The sequence below is a fragment of the Eulemur rufifrons genome, chromosome 9, assembly GCF_041146395.1.
Source record: "Eulemur rufifrons isolate Redbay chromosome 9, OSU_ERuf_1, whole genome shotgun sequence".
NCBI classification, from domain to species: Eukaryota; Metazoa; Chordata; class Mammalia; order Primates; family Lemuridae; genus Eulemur; species Eulemur rufifrons.
In genome coordinates, this window is record NC_090991.1 from 53,685,996 (window position 1) to 53,710,375 (window position 24,380).

General features: G+C 63.9%; 1 protein-coding gene across 4 annotated transcripts; it reads right to left on the reverse strand.

Moving 5' to 3' along the window:
- Nucleotides 1–376: 376 nt before the first annotated feature.
- Nucleotides 377–18,728, reverse strand: RBFOX3 (RNA binding fox-1 homolog 3). Of its 4 annotated transcripts, none has more exons than XM_069481774.1 (11): nt 18,516–18,728; nt 11,887–12,021; nt 9,978–10,031; nt 9,086–9,178; nt 7,651–7,711; nt 5,719–5,772; nt 5,383–5,515; nt 4,759–4,798; nt 3,659–3,720; nt 2,222–2,300; nt 377–421 (listed from the first exon to the last, which is right to left on the reverse strand). In XM_069481774.1, exons 1-11 carry the CDS (start codon nt 18,726–18,728, stop codon nt 377–379), a joined length of 969 nt encoding a protein of 322 aa, XP_069337875.1. The 4 variants fall into 4 exon arrangements, with proteins under 4 accessions (XP_069337875.1, XP_069337873.1, XP_069337874.1 ...); XM_069481772.1 differs by having other exon boundaries at nt 4,759–4,939; XM_069481773.1 differs by having other exon boundaries at nt 11,887–12,024.
- Between the last annotated feature and the right edge of the window lie 5,652 nt (nt 18,729–24,380).

Here is a 24,380-nt window from a genome sequence, read left to right on the forward strand (position 1 = left end):
CCTCACGGGGCGCCATTGCTAGTCCCACGAGCAGGGCTGCCTGGTCTCGGGCCCCAGCCTGGCCCCCACCAGGTGCATACCGTACCTGAAATGACTTGGGTAACACAACATCAACAAAGGCAAAATAGGAACTCAAGGTTTCAGACATACAGGAAAACCAGGGTCAAAGACACACACACCATCACGGGTGGGGTGGGGAGACCAGCTGGCTGGAGATAAAAATGTATGGATTTTAGAGTCGCAGAGGGTCAGCGGTGCGTGTCGCTGACCGGGAGGGGCGCACTGTCTTCCTGGTGGCTGTGCCTGGTGTTTGGGCTGTTGGGTGTGGTTTGTAATAGGCAGTCAGTGTGAATGCTGTTAGGGGCTGGGTCTCTTGCTAGTAGGGGGTGAAGCGGCTGTACCCTCCTCGGCAGAGGCTAGCCTGCAACATCAAAGATGAAAAACAGCCAATCAGTACCATCTTTTGGCAGGTGGGGAAAAAGCAAAAAGAAAAAAATAAGGAAAAACAAAAAGAGAAATGGCTAAGTCCTGTTTTCTTCCCCTTTACAATATTCCTTGGGGAGCAGAATGGGTGTTGGATTGTCATGGCAACAGGAGGGGCAGGGCCTATTTCTGATAGGGGGGTGGTCTTGGGGTAAGGAGGGACGCTCCAGGGCCATCAGCCAACAGCTTCTGGCTCACAAGCTTTTGAGTTGTCCCTTGGTCGTGTCTCTGGGCTCAGGCCTGGCCCCGATTTGCCCTCAGGTTGGGGGAGGTCCGAGCGGGAGCCCCACCTCCTCAGTGCCCCGGCAGGACTACGCAGGGTGACCAGAGAGGGTGGAGGGACATGTTGACCGGTCCCTGGGACTCGGCTCAAGAGCCTGGGGCCAGTGAAGCCAGCTCCTGTGGGAGGGGCACACCTACTGTGCACAGCCCTGAGGGCTCTCTGGGGGCTGCTGGGATGCCCACAGGGGTCCCTGGGTCCTCCTGGGTCCAGCCTAGGCCTGGCCCGTGTCCTGCCGGCGAGGACAGGTCTTGGATGCCCCTGCTCTCCCACGCCCTGGGCTGCCCCCAGTCAGGGAGGGCTCCGAGGGAGCCTCCCACCCCACTCACCAGTTTTGCCAGAAAAGGGAAGAAAACGGCAAGTACAAGAGAAGAAAAGTTGGGGAAAAAAATAGAAAATCTTAAATATGAAAAAGGAAACCACAAGAGGGAACCCCCCGTGCTAGTGACAGCGTGTGGCCAGCAGCTGCTGGGAAGGCCTGTGCGCCCCGTCCAGGAGAGGCTCGGCCCCCAGAGCTGCCCCCCGCGGCTGCCAGCAGTCACCGCAGGCTGCTTGGGACGTCCAAGACTTGTTAAAAATCAAAAACAGCAAAACAAGAATTGGGAGGGAGTAATCAAACCCAAGGGGGATGGAGAGAAATCCATGTTGCCTCCAAACCTCCTCCCTCCTTACTCAACGCGAAACGTTTTCATCTTTGATGCCGATGCCAAGCTAGCTGGAACCAACACTGACACCCCCGGGCTGGGGCGGGGGGCTCAGGAGGAGGGTGGACACTGGAAGACATCTGGGTCAGAGTGAGCTGGGCTGCATGTGTCGCCAGCTGGCCGTACACGCACACACACACAGACACGCGGCCCGTCAGGGCGGGCCCCCGCCCTGTCCTGCCCTCTGCACCCCACAGCCCTCGGGATTCCCCAGGAGCCCTGAGGAGTCCCGGAGAGGTCTGGTGAGAAGCAGCAGGTGGCCGTGCTCCCCTCCTACTGAGGAACAAGGAGCCATGTGGCCTTGGGGGGGCTGGGGCAGGGACGTAGGGGTGTGGCATGGGCATACCCAGGAAGGGGAGGGAGGCCACACTGGCAGAAACAGCCCTCTGGCCTTTGGGCCTCTGCCGGGCAGCAGAGGTGGCCCTGGGTTGGTTTCTTGGGCTTTCCTGGTGGTGGGAATGGAGGGACCTTAATGTGACTTTGGTTATGGGACTCAGAAAACCAGACTGGGTACACAAGGACATTTCCCAGAGGAGCAGACGGTCAGCCTTGCATCCCCTCCAGTGAGACAGGACACAGAGGGGCAAGCCCTCCTCTCCCTGCAGGCCCTGGGCCTTCCAAAGTCACCAGAACCAGGCACTGGTCAGAGGTCTCCGCCTCTCTCCTAAGGGCTCTGCCCGCCCACCCTGTGGCAGCACCATGCCCAACTGGTCAGGACTGGCGCCAAGGACCAGGCGGGTCCCCAGCTCCTTACCATGGTTCCGATGCTGTAGGTGGCCGCGGGGCCGATGGTGTGGTGGTAGGGGTCGGCAGCGGCGTACACTCTGCCGTAACTGGGGGAAGAGTGCGGGAGGGGCAGGTGAGGGGTGGCACCAAGCCTCCCACCTCCACCCAGACCTCCCATCCTCCAGTGGGGCCCCACCTGCAAGGCCCCCCACCCCACATGGCCCATCCTTCCTGCTTGTTTGGAAGGACGTTTCTGGAACACACAGGCCACCCTTTCAACTCCTCCAGCAGGTGCCGACCCTGATGGTGGGTAACATGCTCTACTCAGAGCTAACAGAAGGGAAGACGGGTCCTCACAGGTTTATCTGGAGGGAAGACGAACCTCAATGCCCAGAAAGGACAGGGCAAAGTGCTGGGAAGGGTTGCTAGACAAGCGGAGGACACCCAGTAGGGGGGACCAGGGATGTTGCCCCAAGGAGCTGGCACTGCCCTCCGATGACCTTCCTCTCACATTCATTCATTCATTTATTTACAGAGACAGGGTCCCACTCTGTCCCCCAGGCTGGAGTGCAGTGGCACGATCACAGCTCACTGCAGCCTGGAACTCCTGGGCTCAAGTGATCCTCCGGCCTGGGCCTCCCAAAGCGCTGGGATTATAGGCATGAGCCACCGCACCTGGCCTCACCTAATTTATTTGTGCAGGGAAATCTCAGCTTCTTAGAGGACAGGGCACACCTGCAAGGAGCTGGAGCTAGAGGCTGCGGGGAGGGTGAGGGAGGGAGGGCCAGGCGTCCCCAGGCCAGAGGCGCCCTGCAGACACAAGCAGCAGCTTCCCTTGATGAAATGCCCACCGCACACCTGACACAGAGACTTGCCAAACAGCAGCTCTGCTGCCAACAGGCCGGATGCCCAAGGGGAAAGGCACTAGGCTAGGTCATCCCCTGGGGCACACCTGAGCACCTGCACAGCCCAACCCCAAACAAAGAGCCACCCACCACCTGGCTGAGCTCACATGGCCCACATCGCCAGCCCGGGCCCATTGCGCCTTTCCTTCTCTGAGCTACAGGGTTGCCCCGGCAGCACTGACAAGGAGCAGATGTGTGTCCCGGACAGAAGCTACAGCTCTCGATTAGCACCTGGGGCCTCCAGAGCTGGAGGAGGGGGTGTCAAATCTCCAGGGTTGGGAATCAGAGATGCTGTCTGCTCCTCGAGAACTAGCGTTTCCACGGCCTCCCCAGCTGTGCAAGCGGAAGTGACTTTTAAGTTGGGGGGGCTCATGAGCTGGAGAGTCTTCAAGCCACACTTGGACCTGCCCTCCTGCCCTGACCCCGCACCCAGCAGGTGCAGGCACCCCCAGGCCCGGACTGGAGGGTAAAGCTTTCTGTCTGTCTCGGCCCAGCCCTAGCGGGACCCCTTCCATCTCTCCCATCCTGCCCCAGAGCGAGCTCCCTGCCGCCAGCCTTACCTGTCGCTGTAGGCTGCTGCGGCGGCGGCTGGCTGAGCGTATCTGTAGGCTGCATAGCCTCCCTGCGGGCAAGTGGGAGGAGAGACGGCAGACGGACTCAGTGGGGCTCACCCAGGGAAAGAGACGGGGGAGGGGGGGCTGACACAGGCCCTGCGGCTGGGCCCTTGGGGGGCACTACAGACATTCCCAGTCTCCCAGCCTCTCAGCTTTCACCTTGGCAGGGAGAGGGTTAGGTGACACCTGGTCTGATGGAAGTCTGAGAATGGCAGGTGGTCGTGTGGCGGGGCTCAAGGTGAGGCAGGGCTGTCTGTTCATTCATTCGTTTACACAGCCATTTATACATTCAACACACACCAGTGGATACCAATTATACATCTGGCTGTGCGCTAGGCCTTGGCACACAGTAGGTGCCCACAGATGTGTCCCAGGCCATTGACCCCTGACTTGGATGCTGATGGGCTTGGGAGCCCCAGGGGGCTTATCCTGGACCCTAGGAAGGTGGAGGGCAAAGGGCCCAAGAGGGCATCAACTCAGGCGACATCTTGGCTATAGATGAGTGGGCAGCTGAATTATGGGCAACTGCAGGACCAAGAGTGGCTGGGCACATGGGGTGGGGATGCCAGCCAGGCTGCGAGCCAGGGGAAGTGGTAAGAGCAGCCCCGTGAAGGGAGAGAGAAGTGATAGAACCAGGTCATGGGACAGGGGTAGGCTCAGGAGCATAGGTGTGGGGGAGCCCCGCCTGCTGGTCTCTCTCGGGGTTGGTGCCCTCAGGGGCTCACTCGCCCACCCCAGCATGGTCAGGGTTGTGGGAGAATCGCTCTCTGCCCCATTAGACGACACCTTGATAACGGAGAAGATGCCGGCAGCTTATAGGGCTGCTGGGAGATCCCTTGGCGGCTCCCTTGATGAGCACAGCCCACCCAGACTGGGCCGTGCTGGGACCCTCAGGGACGCAGTGCTCTGGGCAGACACGGTGCCCTTGCCCTCCAAGTTCTAGCTCGGGGGTGGGGTGGGCAGAGCGGTGGTGAGAGGGGAAGACACTGACTTCTCACTGAGACAAACAGAACACCTGATCCACCCCCCACCCGGGCTGCACTTACATAAATCTCAGCACCATAAAATCCATCCTGATACACGACCCTGGAAGCAAACGGACAAGAAAGTGGTGGGAACGCTGGAGAGGTGGGGTAGGCCGGCTCCGGTGTCTGCTGAGGAGGGAGGGGGCACGGTGCCAGCCCGGCCCACGGGACTGGCATTTTAACAAGCGTTTGCTCCAGTGCCCTGTTTTGGTATAACAATAGAGTAACACCCTTGCTGGTCAGCTCCTCTCTCCCACAAGCCCCGGGGGCCCAGCGGCTCAGTCCTCCCCCACCCCAGGTAGCTGTCTCCGGGCCAGTGGTGGGGGACACTGGACCCCAGGGCAAGGGACCAGAGAGGGCTTAGCTCAAGGGACAATGCCCCCATCAAAGCATCCAGACCACGTGCAGGGGCTCCACATGTCCCCCTAAATGCCAGTGATCTCTGGGATGCTCAGGCTCTGGTGGGGGTAGGGGGAGTGACAACGGAGGCAGCTGCAGTGCTGAGTCCTGGGGTCCCCCAGCGCCGCCCCCCCCCCGTGTGGAAAGGCTGCCCCTCCCCTCGTGCTGCTCGGGGTGGGGGGGCTCCCTCCCGCCCCCTCCCCTGGCCTTTCTCTGAGCCTCCCCCACAGCCCCGCAGGTACTCACGCTCCATAAGTCGGGATGGGGGGCGGGGGCGGCGCGGCCCGAAAGGTGTTATACAGGGCCCGGCCCCGGCCGCGTAGGTGCGCGCCCCGGTAGGCAACGGCTGTGCCCGTGGTGGGGTAGGGGAACCCCGTCACTGTGGGAGAGGGGGCCCGGGACAGGAGTGAGCGGGAAGGCAGAGGGAGGGCAGGAGCGGGCTGGCGAGGGGCGGGGCCGGCAGCCCCACCTGGCCCCGCCCACTCGGCCCCGCCCCTCTCCCCGGCCCAGCACCCTCAGCCCCTGCCCTCGCCCCGCCCGTCAGTCCCCACGCGGCCAGGCCCGCCCCCACCCCCGCTTTACCTGCATAGAATTCAGGCCCGTAGACTGCACCGACCACGGGGTTTAGCTTCCAGCCTAGAACGGAAGTAAAGACCCGGTCACCTGCTTCCCCATCCTTTTCCCACCTCACCCTACGCCTCGGAACCCCAGCGACACCAGCCCAGCCCCTGGGAACCCTCCGAGGGCACAGCCTCCGCGGATTGCTGGCCAGGCCTCGACTCCGCAGTGGGCAGGTGCAGGGGGTTGAACGCGACCCGGCCCAGCCACACGCTGGGCTCCCTCTGCGCCCCGAACACACGGGTTCGGTTCACTCCCGACCCATCCGCCTGGGTCTCCTCTTGGATTCCTTCCAAATTGTGGAGCCCCCAGCCTGCCCCTGGAGTTCCCTCGCCCCAGGGCATCAGCCCCACAAGCTTGGGGTGCGCTATCTCTGCAGAAGAGGACTGGGAAGGAAGGTGGAACACCTTATGTGACCGACCGCCTTTGGCCACCATGAGAGTTCTGTCCTGTGGCGGGTCAGAGGCTGCAGGACAGGTGCTTGGCCTCTGCCCACACCTCTCCAGCCTCCTGCCCAGCATCTTCCTCCTGCTGGGAGCTCAAGGGGCTCCCTTTCCCCAGGGCTGTGACGGCTTTCCTCCTGTCCCCATCATTCCCCAAAGCAGCCCGTAGGAGAGCTGCCTGGGGAGGAAAGGGCCTCTGGCTTGGGGGTAATGATAATGACAGCGCCTGGTATAGTATTTCCTGAGCACGTCACATGTGCCATGCATGCGTTCCAAACCCCTGGGTGCTCATCACCACCCATGAGGTAGGTGCCACACCGTCCCCATTCTGCAGATGAAACAGGCCTGGAGAGCACAGCCACCCCGAGGCGCAAGAGCCAGGTCTGAACCTGCGGCCCCAAGTCCCTGGCCACTCCCCGGCCCTGAGCTGTGATCTGCATCCCAGCCTCTCCCTGCCTGTGGCGGGCCAGTCTTCTCCCACTGGGGCCCGGGAGCAGCAGCAAAGACCTGTGTCCACCTGGAGGTCTCTGCTGTGGACACCAGCGGGCTTAGTGCAGGCCTGGCCCAGGCGCTTGCATGGGGAGGGGGGAGGCCCAGTCCCTGCCCCTCCTCAGCTTGCCCAGGTCTTCGCAGCATGCTCTGCAGGGCTCCTTGCCCCTCTGTGCCATGTGAGGAGGGACAGAGGGACCCGAGCCCACTGGCCAGCTGGCGAGGTACGTGTGAGAGGAAGGCGAAGGGCTCAGGCCTGGGCATCACCGGCAGATTTCACGTGTGAGCCCCTAACCCTGATCCTAACAACCCCCGTGGGCGGGCAGATGTCCAGGACAGCGTGTCCAACCTGTTCCTCCCGGGCGCTGACTCTTCACGCCTTCCCCGAGACTGTGCCTTCCATGCCACCATCACACCACCTGGGGCTAAATATCTTTGCTGGGACTTTGGAGTCTTCCGTGAGTCCAAGGTTAGGAGGGAAGAAACGTTTTGTCTTCTGGGAAAGACTCCAGCCCCAAGAGCTGACTCTCCTTAGAAAAATGCCCACGTTGGAGCAGAGGCCTGGAGAATGACCCAGAGCCCACCATCCCCCTTTCATCCCCATGGCTCTTCTGGGTCCCTTCCGGATGAGTGAGACCTGGAGGCTGAACGTCTATTTCCCTGGGCACCTTGACCTGTCTGTTCTGGCTTCCTGGGTGCCTCCACCTGCCTCTGCTGGCCCGTTTCACCTTCGGGAACCCCAGATGACAGAGGCAGCCTGAGACCACCCGGACGGCCCCTCTGTTTCTACTGTAAAGAGCTAACACCAGCTCTGCGTTGGGGGTGGGCGGCCCCTGCCTCGCCCACCCATCCCCTTCTGACTGGTGCAGAGCAGCAGCAGGGGGCTGGGGCAGAGCGGGGGTGGGGTGTACTTGGTACCCAGGATGGCCAAGTCCAGCAGCCTCCGGGGGGCCTGGCCCCTTACCATTGGTGTAGGGGTTCCCCGTCTTCTTGTTGGTCATGACTCGGGCTGTGGCATTATTGACCTATCAGGAGAGGGTGACAGAGCATTAGCCTCCTGGAGGGCCCAGCGGCCACCCTGCCCCACCCCGCCCTGCTCCCCCATGGCCTCTGGGCACCCAGGCTGCCACCCAGCTGGCCACCCCAGCCTCCTCTCTGCGCCGTGCTGCCTGCCCGCCACGAGCCTGGGCCCCACCGCTCCTAACACTGGCTAAGGCCAGCAGGGCAGGACGCGGGCCCAGGCGTGCAGCTGTGCTTTCCACTCGGCTGTTCCCACGAGCAGCCTGGGTCTGGTGACCCAAGACCGCTTGAGAAGCTCGCTGGTGGACTCCCCACAAAGTGCTCTTGGATCAGCTGACAGGCCAGCACTCAAGATAGTCTCTCCTACCCCCTGCCTCCCACATGGCTGCCGAGGCCCTCCTAGGCAGGGGCACCAAGAGGGCCACACCCTGTCCCAAGGGAGCAGCCCTTTCCCTGAGGCCAGAGCCCTCGATGCTCTGCAGAGCACAGAGACCGGCCCTGTGTGCCCGTGGGGGGAGCTGACCAGGAGGGGCTCTGGGCAGGCACGTGAGCCCCCGTGAGGCTGCGCAGGGGCCAGCCTGGCACGGAGAGGGCCTGTATGCACAGGAATGGAGAACAGGGTCTGGGCTGCAGCCTGGCAGGGTCAGTGCCTTCAGAGCTCCTACCATTTCCGGAACCCCCCTCCCAGGCCCTCTGCCCGCTGGTCCCCTCCCTCTTCTGGCCACCCCTCGGCTGCCCTCCTGGCGGGGACCGAGCCCCAGACACCCAGAGCAGCAGCAGGGGAACTTAGCCCACCGGCTCCCTAGGCCTCTGGGGCCAGGGAAGGGAAGGGGCAGAGGGATGGCTGTTTGGGAGGGACCCCCTGCCTCCCTCCTGCTGCTCTTCTGGGCTGGGCCCCTTCTGTGTCCTGGCCTTTGTTGGCGCTGTGGAAGGTGCCCCTGCCCCACAAGGGTGGGAGTGGGGGAGGAGCAGGGCCTGGGCAGGGTGGGGAGGGGCAGGGGCAAGAGGCGGGGGGATTAATGGCTCCACAGAGGAGCTAGCATCCTCCCAACTGGGGGGATACCAGGCTGCCATAGTCCTGGAAGCTGCCAAGCCCGGAACATGCCCTACCTAGGCTCCCTGGGTACCTGGTTGGGGACAGCCTCTTCCAGGCAGGCGAGGGAAGAGGCCGGGGCAGGGCGGGACCCTGGGGACAGCCTGAGCCTAGACCAGCAGGTGGCTTGGCCTGAAGCCAGTGGTGTGGGTGTAGGGTGCTCCTTCCTCTTGCCACCGGGGACCCCGGCCGGGCTGTGCACAGGGCCTGGTGGTGGAGGGCTAGGTGGGGCCGGGGCGGCAGGTGTCCTCGGGGCTCCCCTGCCACAGCACACTTATCTGAGCACCTCAATTTTCCGTCCCTCTACGATCGTCCCATTCAGCTTCTCCCGGGCTCGGTCAGCATCTGAGCTAGTTTCAAAAGTTACAAACCCAAAACCCTGTGAGCAGAGGAGAAGGACAGACACGGAGAGACACGGGATGAGAGAGGAGAAAGAGGAGGCGCGGGTGGGGGACGGGTGGGGAGAGAGAGAGGGGCCGAGTCAGTGAGTTGGAGCAGAGACGCAGGCGGCCCAGAGGTCTGTCCTGGCGCCACCGGCAGGATGCAGGGGGGTGGACGGGCCCCAGGCGGGGGCAGCTGCTGGCCCGGCCTGAGCCCAGCCTGAGCTGACCGCCTGGCACCTCCAAGGGCACAGGCCAAAGCCATGTCAGAGACGCTAACCTGGCCAGGGGCCAGGCCTGTCACCCTAACCCCACCTCGGGGTCAGGTGGGGGCTGAGGCTGGGTGTCAGGACCTTGGGGGCAGCCCGCCCACCTTCACCCTAGGAGCCCGGGGGTGGGTCTTGCCTTCCTGCAGGGGCAGCAGGGCTGGTGTTTGCTGGGCACCTCCCGCCTCCCCTACCTGCAGCCCCTCCCCCGGCCTGTGGGCCAACTCCACAGACAGGCTGGTGGCCCCAGGGGCGAGCAGTTCAGTGGGGTGGGGACCCAGGCCCAGGGCCAGGGGTGCAGGCAAGAGGTCCCGGCGGCTCAGAGAGAAAAAGCAGCGGTGGCAGCAACAACACAGACAGCTGGGGTTGGGGGGGCGGGGAGGGGGCGGAAGAGCGGGGAATACAAGCACCCGTGTCGCTCAGGGGTCCTCGGGCGCGAAGCTCTCCAGGAAGGAAACGCACATTTCACACGTTAGCCTGGCGGGACCTACAGCCGGCGCTGTAATGGTGGCAGCCTCCGTGCGGCACCCACCTTGGAGCCCCGCTCGTTAAAAATGATCTCCACGTCTAAAATTTTTCCGAATTGCTGCAGAGACAGAGAGAGGGTGGGGGAGACAGGAGAGGCTGGGTTAAGGCTGCTGGCCCAGCTGCCAGCTCCACTCCTGGGACACTCGTGTCTGTCCTCTGTCCCAAGGGCCCCAGGGACCCCCTCACCACTCCTGGCACGGGAGGGGAGGGGCCCTTGGTTAGCGTGGCAGCAGGAACAGCCCTCCCACCTCCTCCCACCACGCCTTCCCCCCGTGGAGAGCTTTTTCTGTGGGCTCACTGGCCCCATCTGGGGCAGGGGACAAGGTGGATGTAGCGTCACCAGTGTCCCTTTCCCTTCTCTGCTGGGCTTGGCCACGGTGGGGAGGGGATGTCTGAGGCATTACAGCCACCCCCAATTCACACTAAAGGATAAAGGTCTACGCGGAGGGGAGAGGGAAAGGGACCCAGCGCCTGGAGGAAGGAACAGGCTAGGGCCGGGAGATGGGGTTGAGGCCCTGGAGAGCAGGACCCCTGGCTGGGAACCCAGAGCCCCGGGCCTCCCTGGGATGGGCAGGAGGAGGACCCCTGCACTTCCGGCGGTCGGCACCTGCGAACCAGGTCCCCGAACGGTGCCCTGAGGTTCCCCAGGGCCCGTCCTGAAGCTTCCGGGGCAGGCGACTGATGGGGGCCTCCCCTTCACCTCCAGACATGCTTAGAGGTGGGGGCAAGGGGGCAACAAGGCACCACCTCTGCCAGGCACAGGAACACGGGGATGTGCCCCCCTCCTGTGGGGACCCAGTGAGCGGAAGCACATCGAGAGCGTAGGTCAGCCAGAGCCCGTAATGTCAGCTGTTTTCGGGGGCCCCAGGCTCAGGGGGCTCGGCAGCTTGCCAGGCCAGCCGAGAGGGGATGAGGCCTTCTCTGGTGGTTCTGAATTATGCCCCTCAGTGAGTCTAAGCTCCAGCCCAACGAGGCCCGGCCCCCGAGACGGGGAGTGGACTTTGGGGGTCACGCAGGGGGTGGGTGCTGGGACTTGTCCACCCTGGGCTGCTCCAGAGGCACCTCTGGTTTGCCTGCCAAATCCCTGGTGTGAGGGGAGGGCTGGGGTCAGGGGTCAGGGCTGCCCAGCTGTGCAGCGAGGTAGGGTGGGCACAGTGGTGGCAGGGGGAGGGAGGTGAGTCTGGGGTGAGGGAGGAGTGAGGGGAGAGACGCGCCGGGCCGTGTCGGCCTCGGTGGCTGTGCTGTGCCCGCTGAGCTGCCTGGCGCTGCCTGCTCTCCCGCCCGCGTGGTGCCCGCACCGCTAGGTGCTTCAGTCCCGTGACGGAATGAAGTAACCCCAGGGCCCTGCGTGCTCTCACGGCACTGCACTCGGCTGGAACCCCTCGGTGCGTAATCTAGGAAGAGACCCCAGGAGCCCCGCAAGGGAACTGCCCCGAGCTTGCCTCCCATAACTGCGCCTTTTCAGGTCGCCCCGCCCGGGAGCCCGGAGGACACAGTCCCAGAGAGGTTGGGCGCCCAGACCCCAGGCGCACAGGAGAGGCCAGTCCGGGCCGCTGCTGCGTGAGGCCGGGAGGCTGGGCTGCCTCTCCAGTTGCCCTCTGATGGGCGGGTGGCAGGAGTCGGAAGATGGGACTGGGAGAGTCATGACCAAACTGGCTGCTAGGCCCCAGGGAGTCTCCGAGGCCCTGAGCTCAGGGGTACAGGGGGGATGGGCGGATTCTGGCCAGGAGTGGCCAAAGCAGACCCTCAACCCCTCCTCCCCGCCCAGCAGGTTCAGGTTGGAGTGGGCTGGGCTGGGCCGAGGCCCTGGCAGCTCCCCTGTGGCGGGAGGCAGGAACTGGGAGCGGGTTCCTGTGTGGGCAGAAAGGCAGCCCCTGTGGGGCACAGTTCCGGAGGGGCCCGGGCACACTCACCCCGAACATTTGCCGCAGGTCGGGGTCCCTGAACCGGAAGGGAATGTTGGAGACGTGCAGCCGCTTGGGCTGCTGCTTCTCTGTGGGGTCGGAGGGGTGCAGCGGCTGGCTGTCCGTCTGTGCCGCCTCGTCTGTCTGCTGCGGAGAGGACCGGGCTGTGGAGGCTGCCACCAGGGTGCTGGGGCCTGCCGTCCCCTCCGCCACAGGGAGGGGCATCTGGAGACCAGATTCTCCCCCAGGCCCCTCCCATCCCTGGGCCGCCACCTCAGGAGACTCTGGGCAGATGTTCCCGCGAGGGACAGCCCAGGAGCACCCAACCCCCGAGCTCCCACCTCCAAGCCTTTGCCCAGACTTTGCCGTGAGGCCCCTCCCTCCTGCCGTCCCGAGCAAGGCCTCCTGGCCCCGCCTGGCCCCCACTCCCTCAGCTCAGGCCTGTCCACGGCAGTTGGCCTTGGTGGGCTCTCGGCCCACCCACTACCATGTTCGAGGAAGCCCTGGGGGCACACGGGCCGTGCTGGCTCTCGGCCTGAGGGTATAGTGGAGATGGACTTCAGCCACCCCCCCCAGACCTGCTAGGCATGTCTCTGCAGGGTGCCGGCCCTTTGCGGCCTCCCCCTCCCCCCACGGCTCCTGCTCATTTTAGCCCCTTTGCTGCCCCTCAGAAACCTCGGGGGCGCCTCCAGGAGACTCTCCCAAGGCACCACCGGAGGCCAAGTTCAGTCCTTCACAGTTAGTTCTCATTTGGACCCAAACGCGGGTGCGCAGACGGATTCTGAGAGACTCGGGTCTCAGGACACAAAGCTGCCCACATGCCACACCCCAGCCCCCGCTCCCCATGGGAAGGGGCGATGGCGCCCGGAGGTAGCGCGGTGTGGCGGCTGCACGTGAGGCTCCTCCCGCGTGGGCTTCTCCCGCAGACGGGCCACGAGCTCACGGCGAGGCTCGTCTTCAGCCTGGCTCGGTCCTGGCCGCACCCACGGAGGCGAAGGCAGACTGGGCGCGTGGCCGGAGGGCCGCACAGGCCCGTCGTGGAAGCACCCAAGCCGCAGATGGTGCCCCGAGACTTGCTCTGCTGCTCAGCCTGCTGCAAGGCGGCCCGGGCACACGCGTGTCCAGGAGAGGCCCTCAGCAGCGGCAGACACCGGCAGTCGGGTGGGCGCCCCAGCTCCTGCCACAGGGGTCCTCGGAGGGCGTGCTCGCTGTCCCCACTTCCCCCAGCGGGGTCGGGCCCAGCTGCCTGTGGGGACGACAGGCTGAGCATGCACCTGTCATCAGCTTCCTTTGCTGTCCTGCTCCATTCCCTGCTGCCCCTCAGGGGCCCTGGTGGGATCAAAAGCTGTGGCTTTTGCACTTGAGTCCCCGTGCCCAGGTCTGCTTCTGGGACCAGCGGACGGTACGAGGGGTCCTGGCTCCAGCCAACTTGATCCACTGGAGCAGCCATGCCGGAGGGTGGGGGCCCCGGGGGTGGGGGAAATTCCGGTGTACAGTGGTCTCCTGTGTGGCCCTCGGAGAACAGGCAGCCGGCCTGGGGACGCGGCCCCAGAGAGCCACTCCTACGGAGCTCCAGGAAGCACCTGGTTGCTTAAGCCAGGTGGGGTGAGGGTGGGTGTCCGTTGCTGGTGGCCAAGGGAGTGCTGACGTCACAACAAGCCCCTCAGAGTCAGTACCGAGTGGGGCGGCCTGCGGTCCCACACTGCTGGAGCTCGCCCAAGGCCACACGACGGCTACGTGGCCAGATTGTCCCAAGACTCCTGTCTGCGTGGCTTCCGGCTCTGCCTGCCCCTCAACGGCCACCTTGGTCGTCCTTTCTAGAAGGACAGGCCACTCCCCACACTCCTGTGTGCATGCAGCCAGGCGATTCCGACCGGGCTCCGAGACAGCAAGTGCCCTCAAGTGACCAGAGGGAAGTCACCACTTCCTGGGCTGCTGAGGGAGGTCAAGGACGCAACTGTCCCAGTGTCCCAGCCTCTTCCCTGGTGGCAGCACCTTGAACTCAGGCAGCAAGCTGGCAGTGGGGTCCAGAGGGAGCATCCTGGTCCAGCCCCCCTTAGACACAGCTCTGCTTTCCCGCGCAGGGAAGTGAGCACGTGGCGCACACCCCAGGGCACGGGACACGTGACACCTCCCGGCCTCCCTCACAGGGCGGCATCCCACGTGTGCTTGGCCCAGTTCTGATGGGTGCGTGTTTCTGAGCCCTCTGTGTCCCCAAGGTGTGGGGCTCTGGGTGGACCCAGTGCCTCCCCAGGGTCCCCGACAGGCTCTCGGAGGAGCAGGAGCCCTTACGCCCAGCGAGCCAGGGGCAGGGCCAGGGGGTGGACGACAGGCCTCCAGAGTGTCCCTGTCTGGCCTGCTCCAGGTCCTATGAGTGACAGGTCACGAGGGGCACCTGACGGCTCTATGGGGGCCTGCTGGGGGCTCCCAGTTCTGCTGCCGTCCTCCTTGGCCCCCATCTTTCTTGCGGAAAGCAAGCCTGTGCCAGACGTCCGGAGGGGTCGACCTTAGCCTTGAACCAAAATGGTCTGAGCCGCAGCTGACCCGTATGCGGCCAGGAGCCCCACGCTCTGGCCACGACAGGTGCGGCGCTTTCCTCTTCCGTGGGATCCGTGCAGTGGTCAGGGTGGGCACGGGGGCCTCATCGATTCCCCTCGCCGTGCACTGCGCACCCCCGTGCCCTCAGCTGCTACTGGGATCCCGCCTGGACGGGCCACGCAGTGCCGGCCTTGCACCAGCAGAGGGCAGTGGTCAGCGCGGCCGAGGCACCACTTGCGGCACAGCCCCGAGGCGGCAGGGACGGGTGTGTGGGGCTCGGGCCCCCTTACTCCACCCCGAAGACCCTACAGGGGAGCAGCCCCTGCCCCCACCGTGGCCCTCAGCTCCGCTGGGGACAGGCAGACACATGGGTCCAATGACTGTGAAATTGTCAGATGTGCCGAGAAACCCCAGAGCGTAACCCCACACCGGCTGCCCCCGAGGGGAGACCGAGGCCTTCCTGCCATTTATCACAGCGGTTCCGGCAGCCGCCACTGCCTTCCCCAGGGCCTTTTCCCTCCTTTTTAAAAAGCAGTCTTTGCTTCTAGTTCTCAAGTGCAGGGAACGAGGAGACAACACCGGTGCCCCCCGGCCCTCCTCACTGGTCCTGGTGGCTCTGCTTGTGGTCTTGGCCCAGCCATCACGGACCCCCTGTCGAGGCCAGGAGCCAGCTCCCGGTGGGCTAGGCAGGGTCTCCGTGCCACCCAGTGCAACGCCCCCAGGGCCCCGCAGCCCCTCTCGCCAGGGACTCCCCAAGCTCGGCACAGAGAGGCCAAGAGAGCCGGCCCTGGGCAGGGGTCAGGGGTTCCAGGCAGACCCCGGGCAGCAGGGAGAACCTGGAGGTCCCATCTCGGGGACAGGGCCGAGCTTTGCTGATGTGGCACAAGGTGAACCGGCTCTCGGAAATCTCCTTCCTCTGCAGACACAGCTCGCCGGCCCCGTTCTTCCAGAGACCTGACCTGCCGTCTGCTGCGAGGGCTGCACGTGGCTTAGCCCCCGCGGGAGCCAGTCAGCCTCGGAGGAGGGGTCCTCTGGGTGTGACCTTATGTCGTCCATTGGGCCAGGGGCACGGGGCAGCCCTGCTGCGGTGGAGCTCTGGGCTCCCACTTGCACTTGGTTTGAACGACGCGCGATTCCAAGCCCCCCGCTAGGCGCTGCTCTTGTGGTCCGGACCCGCCCCAGAGGGCGTGGAGTCCACGGGAATCGGCGTGAGCTCTGCTTCTGTGGGACGCCTGAGCCCAGGCCTCCGGGAGTCCAGCGTCGAGAGCGACCTGTGGTCCCCAGAGCCGCCATGTTCTCCTCACAGGGTCAGTTGTGCCGCCGTTACTCGGGGGGCTTTGGCATCTCGCCTGGGTGGTGCAGGTGTCAGGAAGGGCCCTGAAGTGGCTGGAACACAGATTCCCACAAATTCCCGGCTGGAAACCCTCCTGAGGGAGGAGGAGAAGGAAGAGGCCCGCTGTTTCCGGAAATTCCAGGAAAGCCTCCCCTGAGCTGAAGCCCAGTGTTCAGTCTTGGGGCGCTGGGGTGGGGGCGGCTCCCATACAGACCAACAGCCCCAGGTCAAGGACCACGCAGGCTGCCCGTGTCAGCCCCCGGCCGGGACACAGACGCCCTTCCAGAGGCCGGCTCTGCGGCGGCTCCCAGTGCGACAGGTGACGTGGAGCTGGCCCAGCCCTCAGAGTCCCCCCTTCCAGCTGGCCCTGGCCAGCAGGAGGAAGTCCCCTCGGGGGAGAGGGCAGGAAGGCCCCATGACGGCCGGAGCGCTACACGCCCTGACCCGGGCAGGTGTGGGGCCGAGCTCCGAGCCCACCCCACTGCCACCCCGCACCTCTCCATCCGAACACCAGGCTGCCTGAGGAAGGGCCAAGAGGCGCCTGGGGTGAGCTGAAAGAGCCCTGCCAGTGTCCACAGGACAGGCGTGGGGACACCTGACACAGCGGAGGTGTCGGCCTTTAGCCGTGAGCGCCGGCGGCCTCTCTGGGCTTAGAATTTCCTCTCCAGCTCCCAGGGCGGGAAGGCTCTGCTCGAATAAACACTCCAAGGTCAGAGAGCCCAGGCCCCCAGAGGCAGCCAGGTCTTTGTGGGCAGCTCTGGGTGCTCCCAAGTCTTCCTGCAGCTGCTGATCCAGTGACTTCCACCTGCAGCCCTGCATGCGGCCCGGGGTCACGGAATAGCTGTGTCCTCCACATCCCCATGAAAGACCTGCAACCTCGACCCCGGCCCCTTGCAGGACCCGAGAGACCCCGCCTGAAGAAAGGCAGGGCAGGGCTGCCTGTCCACCCCTGCTCTGGTGTCTCTGCCCGGGCACTCTCCTCAGGAGGGCCCTGGCCAGCGACCTCGCAGTGGGACTCTCGCCCTGCGGCTGGGGTGTTCTCCTCTCCGGACACTGCACCGGCCTTCGCAGCAGCTGCTGCTCACTCCGGCTTCTCCCCAGGGCCGAGGACTCTCTCAGGCCTCGGGACAGGCCTCCCCATCTGACCCTTCTGTCCGTGATTGGTGGGAGCCAGAGGACAAGGCTGGGTCACTTCTCCATCCTCCCAGCTCACACTCCGTGCTGGCACACGGGATGTGCCCAGCAAGTGTCTGCTGAGCGAGGGCAGACGTTACATGTCCCAGTGGGTCGTGCCCGGTGGCCGCGGGGTGTCCGGGAGGCCTCCAGCCTTGTCTCTGCCCAGTTATTGGCTATCGGTCCCCACTCTGTGACTCTGACCGTCTTGTCGCCTGTGTTTCTTCCAGGACGAGCCCCGGGGCTCCCCGTGAGAGACCTCTCATTTGCTCCTGAGGGTGTTGGCAGAGATTTCACCAGACAAGACTTGTCCACTGTGGCCCATCAGAAAGGGACGGTCATTCTGCTGTGACTTGTTTATAGTGAACCCAGGATCGCCTCCGTCTCTTCTGAGCACACACAGGTCTGGGTCTGGTGACTCAGAACCAGGGCAGCCCAGGAGTATGGTTTGGACCCCAGCGTGACCACCCTGCAGGCCTGGCCTTTTCCACATGTGGCCGCATGTGGCCCGCAGCCGTAGGAACAGGGGGTCTATGAGGGACGTTGTGTGTCAGGATGCTGGGGGGGTACGAAGGGCTGATGGCCCCGGCGCAGACCCGGCTGGGCAGTGCTCCCGGCCAGCAGGAAGGACACCGACTGGGCACCAGATGAGGGCCGGGTCCAGCCAACGGGCAGCTGGGTGGGCACTTTCCACGGACCACTCAGGTGATGCTGGAGGGAGCCCCCCCCCCCACTGTGCATGGCAGGGAGGGTAACATTTGGATCCACGCAGCATATCGGGAGCCAGGCTGGGTGGGGGGAGGGCCGAGGGAGCACAGTTCGGAGGGGCCCCCAGGGAGGCCGCCAGGGCGGTGCCACTCCCAGGCAGTGCAGACGTCGCTGGCCTCCTGCCCGGCCCCCGCCAGCCAGCGCAGCCAGAGCAGGGCGGGGGAAGCGCACAGGCGCAGCGGAGAGGGCCAGGGAGGGGCGGGAGCAGGCGGGGGCTTGGGGGGTGGGGCAGGGGCAGGGCCAGTGGGGCCACCTGGTCTCTGTCCCAGGGGTCGAGTGGGAGGGCACCCCAGGCCGCCCACTCCGTGGGACCCCCTCCGCTGTCAGGAAATCTGAGAAGTGCGGAGCTCAGCACTTTGGCGGGAGCTGCATTACAACCACATAATTGACGCTATCTGATTGGAGGGCAGCCAAGCAGGTAGATTACAAGTGATTAGAAATGATAGCGGCCTGCAACCCCAGACGGGCCGGCCGCCGGCCTCCCGCCACACACCCGCCTCTGGCCTCCGTTTCCCTCCTCTCCATTAACAGGTCTCCGTGCGGTGCGAGGACACGCTCTCCACCTCCCAGAGCAGGTGAGAGCCTGGCTGGAGCCTGGAGGGGGCAGCGCCGCCCCACCCCTGGTGCTGGAGGATGGGGGGCTCCAGGGCAGGGGCCGGTGCCTTCGCTAGGGTCACCCCTTCCTTTCCCGAGCACACGCAGGTCGTCCTGGGCCAGGAGTCCTGCTGTGAGGACAGGCTCTCCACACACAGAGCCCCCCCAGAGCCCCCACCCGTGCGCCCGCTACGGGCCCTCCTGTGCTGGGCCCGGGCTCGCGGCCCCTTACCGGCACTGTCTGGGTCCCGGCGATGGGCTGCGTGCTGGCCTCCGAGCCCGGCTGCTCGGGGTGGGTCTGTGCTGGTGTGTACAGGGTCATGCCATGCTCCGGGGGCACCGGGGCCTGGCCCGGGTAGTCCTGCGTGGGGTGCGGCGGGGGCGGGGCGTACTCGGCGGGGATGCCGTTCTGTCCGTACTGGGCGGGGGGGTAGGGCTGGGCCATCGCTTCAGGCGGAGCCGTGGCGTCCTGATCGCTCTGTAGAGGGAGAGAGAGCAAGGCCTGGTTAGAATCCGGTCTCTCCCCGGAGCCTGCAAGGAACTGTGCCTTTCAGCCAGGCAGAGGTTTTCCAGAAGCCTTCGTGGTGCGGGCACTGTACCTTATGTTTGGTGGCATCTTCCAGGCCCCCTGCATGGCGGTGCCACAGCACGGACACCAGCTCAGCCAGGTCTGGGTGAGATGCCACTTACTGAGACTTGTTAGACCCAAGCACAGAATTTAAGGCTTTTTTAATTTTTTAACCTACCTAATTTTTAAAAATTAATTATCTTATTTTGAGATAACCGTAGACTCGCATGCTGTTGTAAGAAGTGACGCAGAGCGACCAGTGCACCTTGCATCTGGCCCTCCAGCAGTGACGTTCTGTACAACCATCACCTCCAGGGTGCTGACGCCGGTCCGGCCAGGACACGGCACATTCCGCAGCACGGGGGTCCTGCCCTCTGCCCCGCCGTGGCCGGCCCACCCCTCCCAGCCCGGCAAGGTCTTCATTCACGCCTTGGCTTTCTCGTTGGGAAGCAGCGTGGAGAAGCCGCCCAGCCTGCAGTGTGGACAGCTGGAGGTGGGAGTACTATGAGGTGTGTCTGTGGGGCCTGGAAGGTTCCATCCTCTGCCTCAAGGCTCCCTGAAATGTCCCAAAGATCTGTCCCTTCTCTCCAGAAGGCCTGCTGCTCGGGAAGGGGAAAGTGCCCCCTCAGCCACTTCCAACCACCCAGACGTCGAGTCGACTGTTAGGGCGTGAACTGCTCCGGGGGGCCTGGCGACACAGGCAGTGGAGAGCGAGCACATGGTCCAAGGCGAGTGCTGTGCCTCGGGCCAGGGCCTTGTGCCCTGCTGTCTGCCCGGGTCCAGCACCTGGGGTGGCATGCCCGGCTGGAGGGTGGAGGTGGCAGCCCAGCCCTGCCCCAAAGGCCTGTGTCAGCCCCTGCTGGCTCCGCAGTGGCGGCTGGCTCAGTGCCCGCCACCCAGGGCAGACTTGCTAAGCAGTGGACCTGGGAGCAGAAATCCTCCTCCTCCTCCTCCTCCTCCCACTCCTCCTCCTCCTCCCACTCCTCCTCCTCCTCCCTGCACCCCAGCCAAGCCAGCTGGTCCCTTCCCCCTCTCTGCAGAGACTGTGAAACTGGGGCGGCTTTCATGCTCCTGAACAGCAGCAGGGACACACACGCCTGTGCACACGTGCACACTCGCCCGAGGTTCCCGGCTCACTGCTCCAAAGCAGCAGGTGAAGCCCCATTACCCATCATGTGTGTCGGAGCGTGTCCAGAGAGAAGGGGTGGGCCCAGCATGGAGGAAGAGGGAAGGGGAGAGGCGAGGTGCCCAGCAGGGCAGGGGTGGGGGAGTTTCTAGCACCCGGGATGGCGGGAGGCAAAACCAGGAAAGGGGAACAAGAGAGGGAAGAGGAAGCGTGGAGGGTGCCGCTGGCTGGAGCCTCTGCTAACGCAAACCGCTCCCCAGCTCCCCTCCTCCCCACTCCCCCGAGGCCCGAGAAAGGGTGGGGTCCTCCTCGCCCCACCTCCAGCCTCCCCAGGGCCCCCTCCCTGGGCCCATCTGGGTTGCTCGCAGCTGCCAATCACTCCCACTGCGGGGGGCTTGCAGGGCAGCAGCAGGAACTGGCCAACACAGAGGTGGGGGTGCCAGGGTCTGAGAGAGTGAAGGGTGGGCGAGAGGCTCCTGTAAGATGGGAACATTTTAGGGACGTTTGTGACACTAAAATAAAAACAGCATATTTGAGCCCACAATGCTCCCTGCCCTGACAGACTCATTTAATCCTCCTCCAAACCCACAAGGGGACGTTACCTGCCCATTTCACAGCTAATGAAACTGAGGTTCAGAGACTAAGTGGCTTGCCAGGCTCGCAGGGGAGGGACTGGGAGGACCACCTGGGCCACCTGGCTCCCAAACCCACCTGTCTGCACCATCACGCAGAACTGTGGCCCTTCAGGGAGGGTCCTGCAGGGGAGGGGACGGTTCATAGCAGAGCGACAGGGTCTAGACCCTGGAACACACAGGGAGGGGCGCCAATGCCCCTTCAGCCACCACCCTGGGTGGCTGTTTGTCCTCTGCAGAGGTTTCTCTATCTGCAGTTGTCACCGTGCTGCCTGGGCAGAGGACGTGCAGAGCGGAAGCCAGCCGGTGTGACCCGCTGGGTCCTGGGCGACGGGCAACGCCTCTGCTGTGCTGGGGGTGGCATGACCCCGCGTGTGGCTCTCAGGCCTGGCTGCACATCCAGCCTCCTGGGAGCTCCAGCAAGTGCCCGCGCAGGGCCCCCCCACCCCCAGCACCCGAGGCGACTCAGGCCCAGCGTTTCTGCAGATTCCCACGTGCAGCCTGGCGGAGAGACCCGGACCAGGCTCGATGGAAAAGCCGGGGCAAGAGGTGAGGGGGCCATGAGGCGAGCGGGTGCTGCCCCAGAGGGCTGGGAAGAGATGTCTGTCACATTCCTTTTCTTCTTCCTTGCGGGTCTGCTGGGGGCAGTCAATGAGGGCCTGGGGCTCAGCCACGTAAGCTGAGGAGTCCCCCGCCAGGCCATGGGGCTCGCAGATGGCCTCATTTTGGAGCAGCCTGTGAAAGTGTCTGTCTCTCTCCAGGGGACCATGAATTCCCAGAGAATGGAGGCCACTTCAGTCACCCTGTCCCCACATGCCTGTGCTCAGCATAGCATCCTGTTGCACTCAAAAGGGTCTCAGTGCACATGAGTAGGTGGACGTGTGGATGTAAGCATGGATGAGTGGTGGATGGGTGGATGGGCAGATGAGTGGTGGATGGGTGGATGGAAAGATGGATAGAGGGATACATTGATGATGGATGGATGGACAGATAGATGAATGGATGGATGAAGGGGTGGGTGGATGGATGGATGGATGGATGAAGGGGTGGATGGATGGATGGATGGATGAAGGGGTAGATGGATGGATGGATGAATGGATGGACGAAGGGATGGGTGGATGGATGGATGGATGGAGGGGTGGGTGGGTGGAAAGATGGATGCATAGATGATGGATAGACAGATGGACAGACAGATGAATGGATGGATGAAGGGGTGGATGGATGGATGGATGGATCAAGGGGTAGATGGATGGATGGATGAATGGATGGATGAAGGGGTAGATGGATGGATGGATGAAGGGGTGGATGGATGGATGGATGGATCAAGGGGTAGATGGATGGATGGATGAAGGGGTGGATGGATGGATGGATGGAGTGGGTGGATGGATGGATGGATGGATGGATGAAGGGGTGGACGGATGGATGAGCTAAAAGACCATGATCAAGTCATTACCTCCCTCCCCCAACAAATTTGCAGGTAGTGGAAGTTGGACAACGCCCTCAGTAGGTATTTACATTGAGCAGGGGACTTGCCAGGAAACCTTGCTGTGTCGAGGGCCAGCCCTGTGTCCACTGCCTCCTGCCCATATCTCATGTTTAATCACTACCACACATTCCATCTTCAGAAAGGGGGGTGGGGAGGCAGGAGATGACTTTTAAGCGCAGGGTGGTGGCTTGCCGGGGTGTGCTGGCTGATCCCAGCTCATAGGTACCAACTGGGAGCATCTCTTCACAACTCCAAGTCCAGTGGCCTAACATGGGGAGTTTGAAGTTGGCTGTGGGGTAGTATTTACACTGTGGGAATCGGCAAATGCCACACATCACGTCCGTGTCTGTCTCAGGAGGGAGTGTTGTTAATCTACTGGCACACCAGCACCTGACTCCCTTAAATCACACACACCAGCACCTGACTCCCTTAAATCACACGGCAAGGTGAGTGCTGGGGCTGCCGCGGAGGCCTGACGTTGTGGCAGACACGTGATACCGAACAGCACTGTCTGCAAAGTGTGAACTCAACGTTCTAAATTCAAGTGCAATGCACGCAATGGTCACAGAGCCCCTGTGAGCCCATATGCAAAGACAAGTAAGACAGGCCGTGTCCTGAGGATGTCTGGTCCAGCAGGGAGCTGGCCACTCCCAGTCAGCGGCAGTGAGGGTGGAAGGCGGTGAGCAAGAGAGGCTGATGTTCACACGTCTGGAGAAGGGGCCATGGACATGGAGGGGTGGGAGCACCTGGGGCCTGGGGACCGAGGGGCAGTGTTGGGGGAGGGTGGCTTGCCCGGGGCCTGCCATCTGCCCAGCCAGTCCCATCTCTGCGCCAAGAGGCTGACCATGGTGGACCAGATCCCTCGCCCTCTGGCTTCCTGGTGCTTGGAAGGAGGAGAGTGAACCTGGGGAATTTACTCCCCGGGTTGCCTCCCTGGGGGCTGTCTCGGGCTGGCTCTATCCTTGACCAAGGTGGGCCTGACCCCCTCTCAGGGGTCTCCTGCTTCCTGGCTCTAGTCACTGCCTCCTCTCACCCCTTTGGGCCTGGGGTGGTAACGGCTCTGTCGCCACCAGTTCCGGGGTCCTGCCCTGTCCCTGGTGGCCCACGCCCCACCCCTAGACTCTTCTGTAGATAGTCTCCTTGAAAATAACTCTCCTCTGATTATCCTGGAGTGAGTGAGCCACCTGCCCCCCGTCCCAATCCTAACACGTGATGTGGGACGAAGGTGGCTCTGTGACAGGCAGGGCCCGGTGGCTAACTGCCCAAGCCCCACTGGCCTCTCCTTGGTTCCTGTACCCTGGCCCGTGGTATCAGGACCCCATGCTCTGGCCCCACCAACTCCCCGGGCCCTAAACCCTTCAGGCCTCAGCATCTTAGTCTGTGGGGTGGGGGCCAGGACTCGACCACCTGAAGGCAAGGGCCGGGCGGGAGGAGCCTGCATCTTCAAGCCTGGAGCTGAGGACCCCCAAGGTCTGCCCACATCATTGTTCCAGTGCATTCTCCGCCCCAGCCTGTGCCCCTCGGCCAACATGCTGTCCTTTCCGCCTGGGCAGGGTCCCTGCTGGCTGCCTGTGGCTCACAGGCTGGCAGGGTGCTCGGGGAGCAGGGAGCTGGAGTGGCCAGGAATGCCGAGAGCCTGGCAGCTCCTCCCGCGGCGCCTCCTGGCCACTTTCCCTCTGCACAGTCCCCTCTGGCTCCCCGCTCTTGGCCCTATAGGACAATTACGCTAATTGCCCTCAGACTCCTCAGTCCTGGAGGGAGGGCCAGGAGGCTGGGCACAGGGCCATCTCCCACCCCCTCTGAGCAAAGCTGGCTTCCAGGAGGAATGGAAAGGGGGCAAGGTGGGACACCAGGCCCCCACCAACCACACTGTCAGGTGTCATCAGCCTGTGCCACTGCACAGGGCGCCCACCTGCCCTGGGAGGGAAGCCCACCCACCTGCAGATCCATGCTGCCCAGGAGGCGGCCCTGACTCTCATAGCTACCCCCCCCCATTTAATGGTGGCGGGCAGGAGGGCATCGAGCGCGCCCCCTCCCAGTCCTGCCCTTGTCCCGGCCTCCTGGGTTCGTTGCAACCCAGAGACCAGCCAGGGTTTCCCGAGCCCCTCGTACGCGCCCAGCTCTGCGCTCGACACTTTCCCCCAGTGTTCAGAGGACACCGTGGCCTCTGCAGGGGCCGACCCAGGCCCTCCCCTCACCCCCGTGGGAAGAGGTAGTGGTGTGCTGGTAAATGTTTAACAACCGGCTCTGTGGCGGAAGCCCTGCTTTGTAGCGTTTCCCGATTT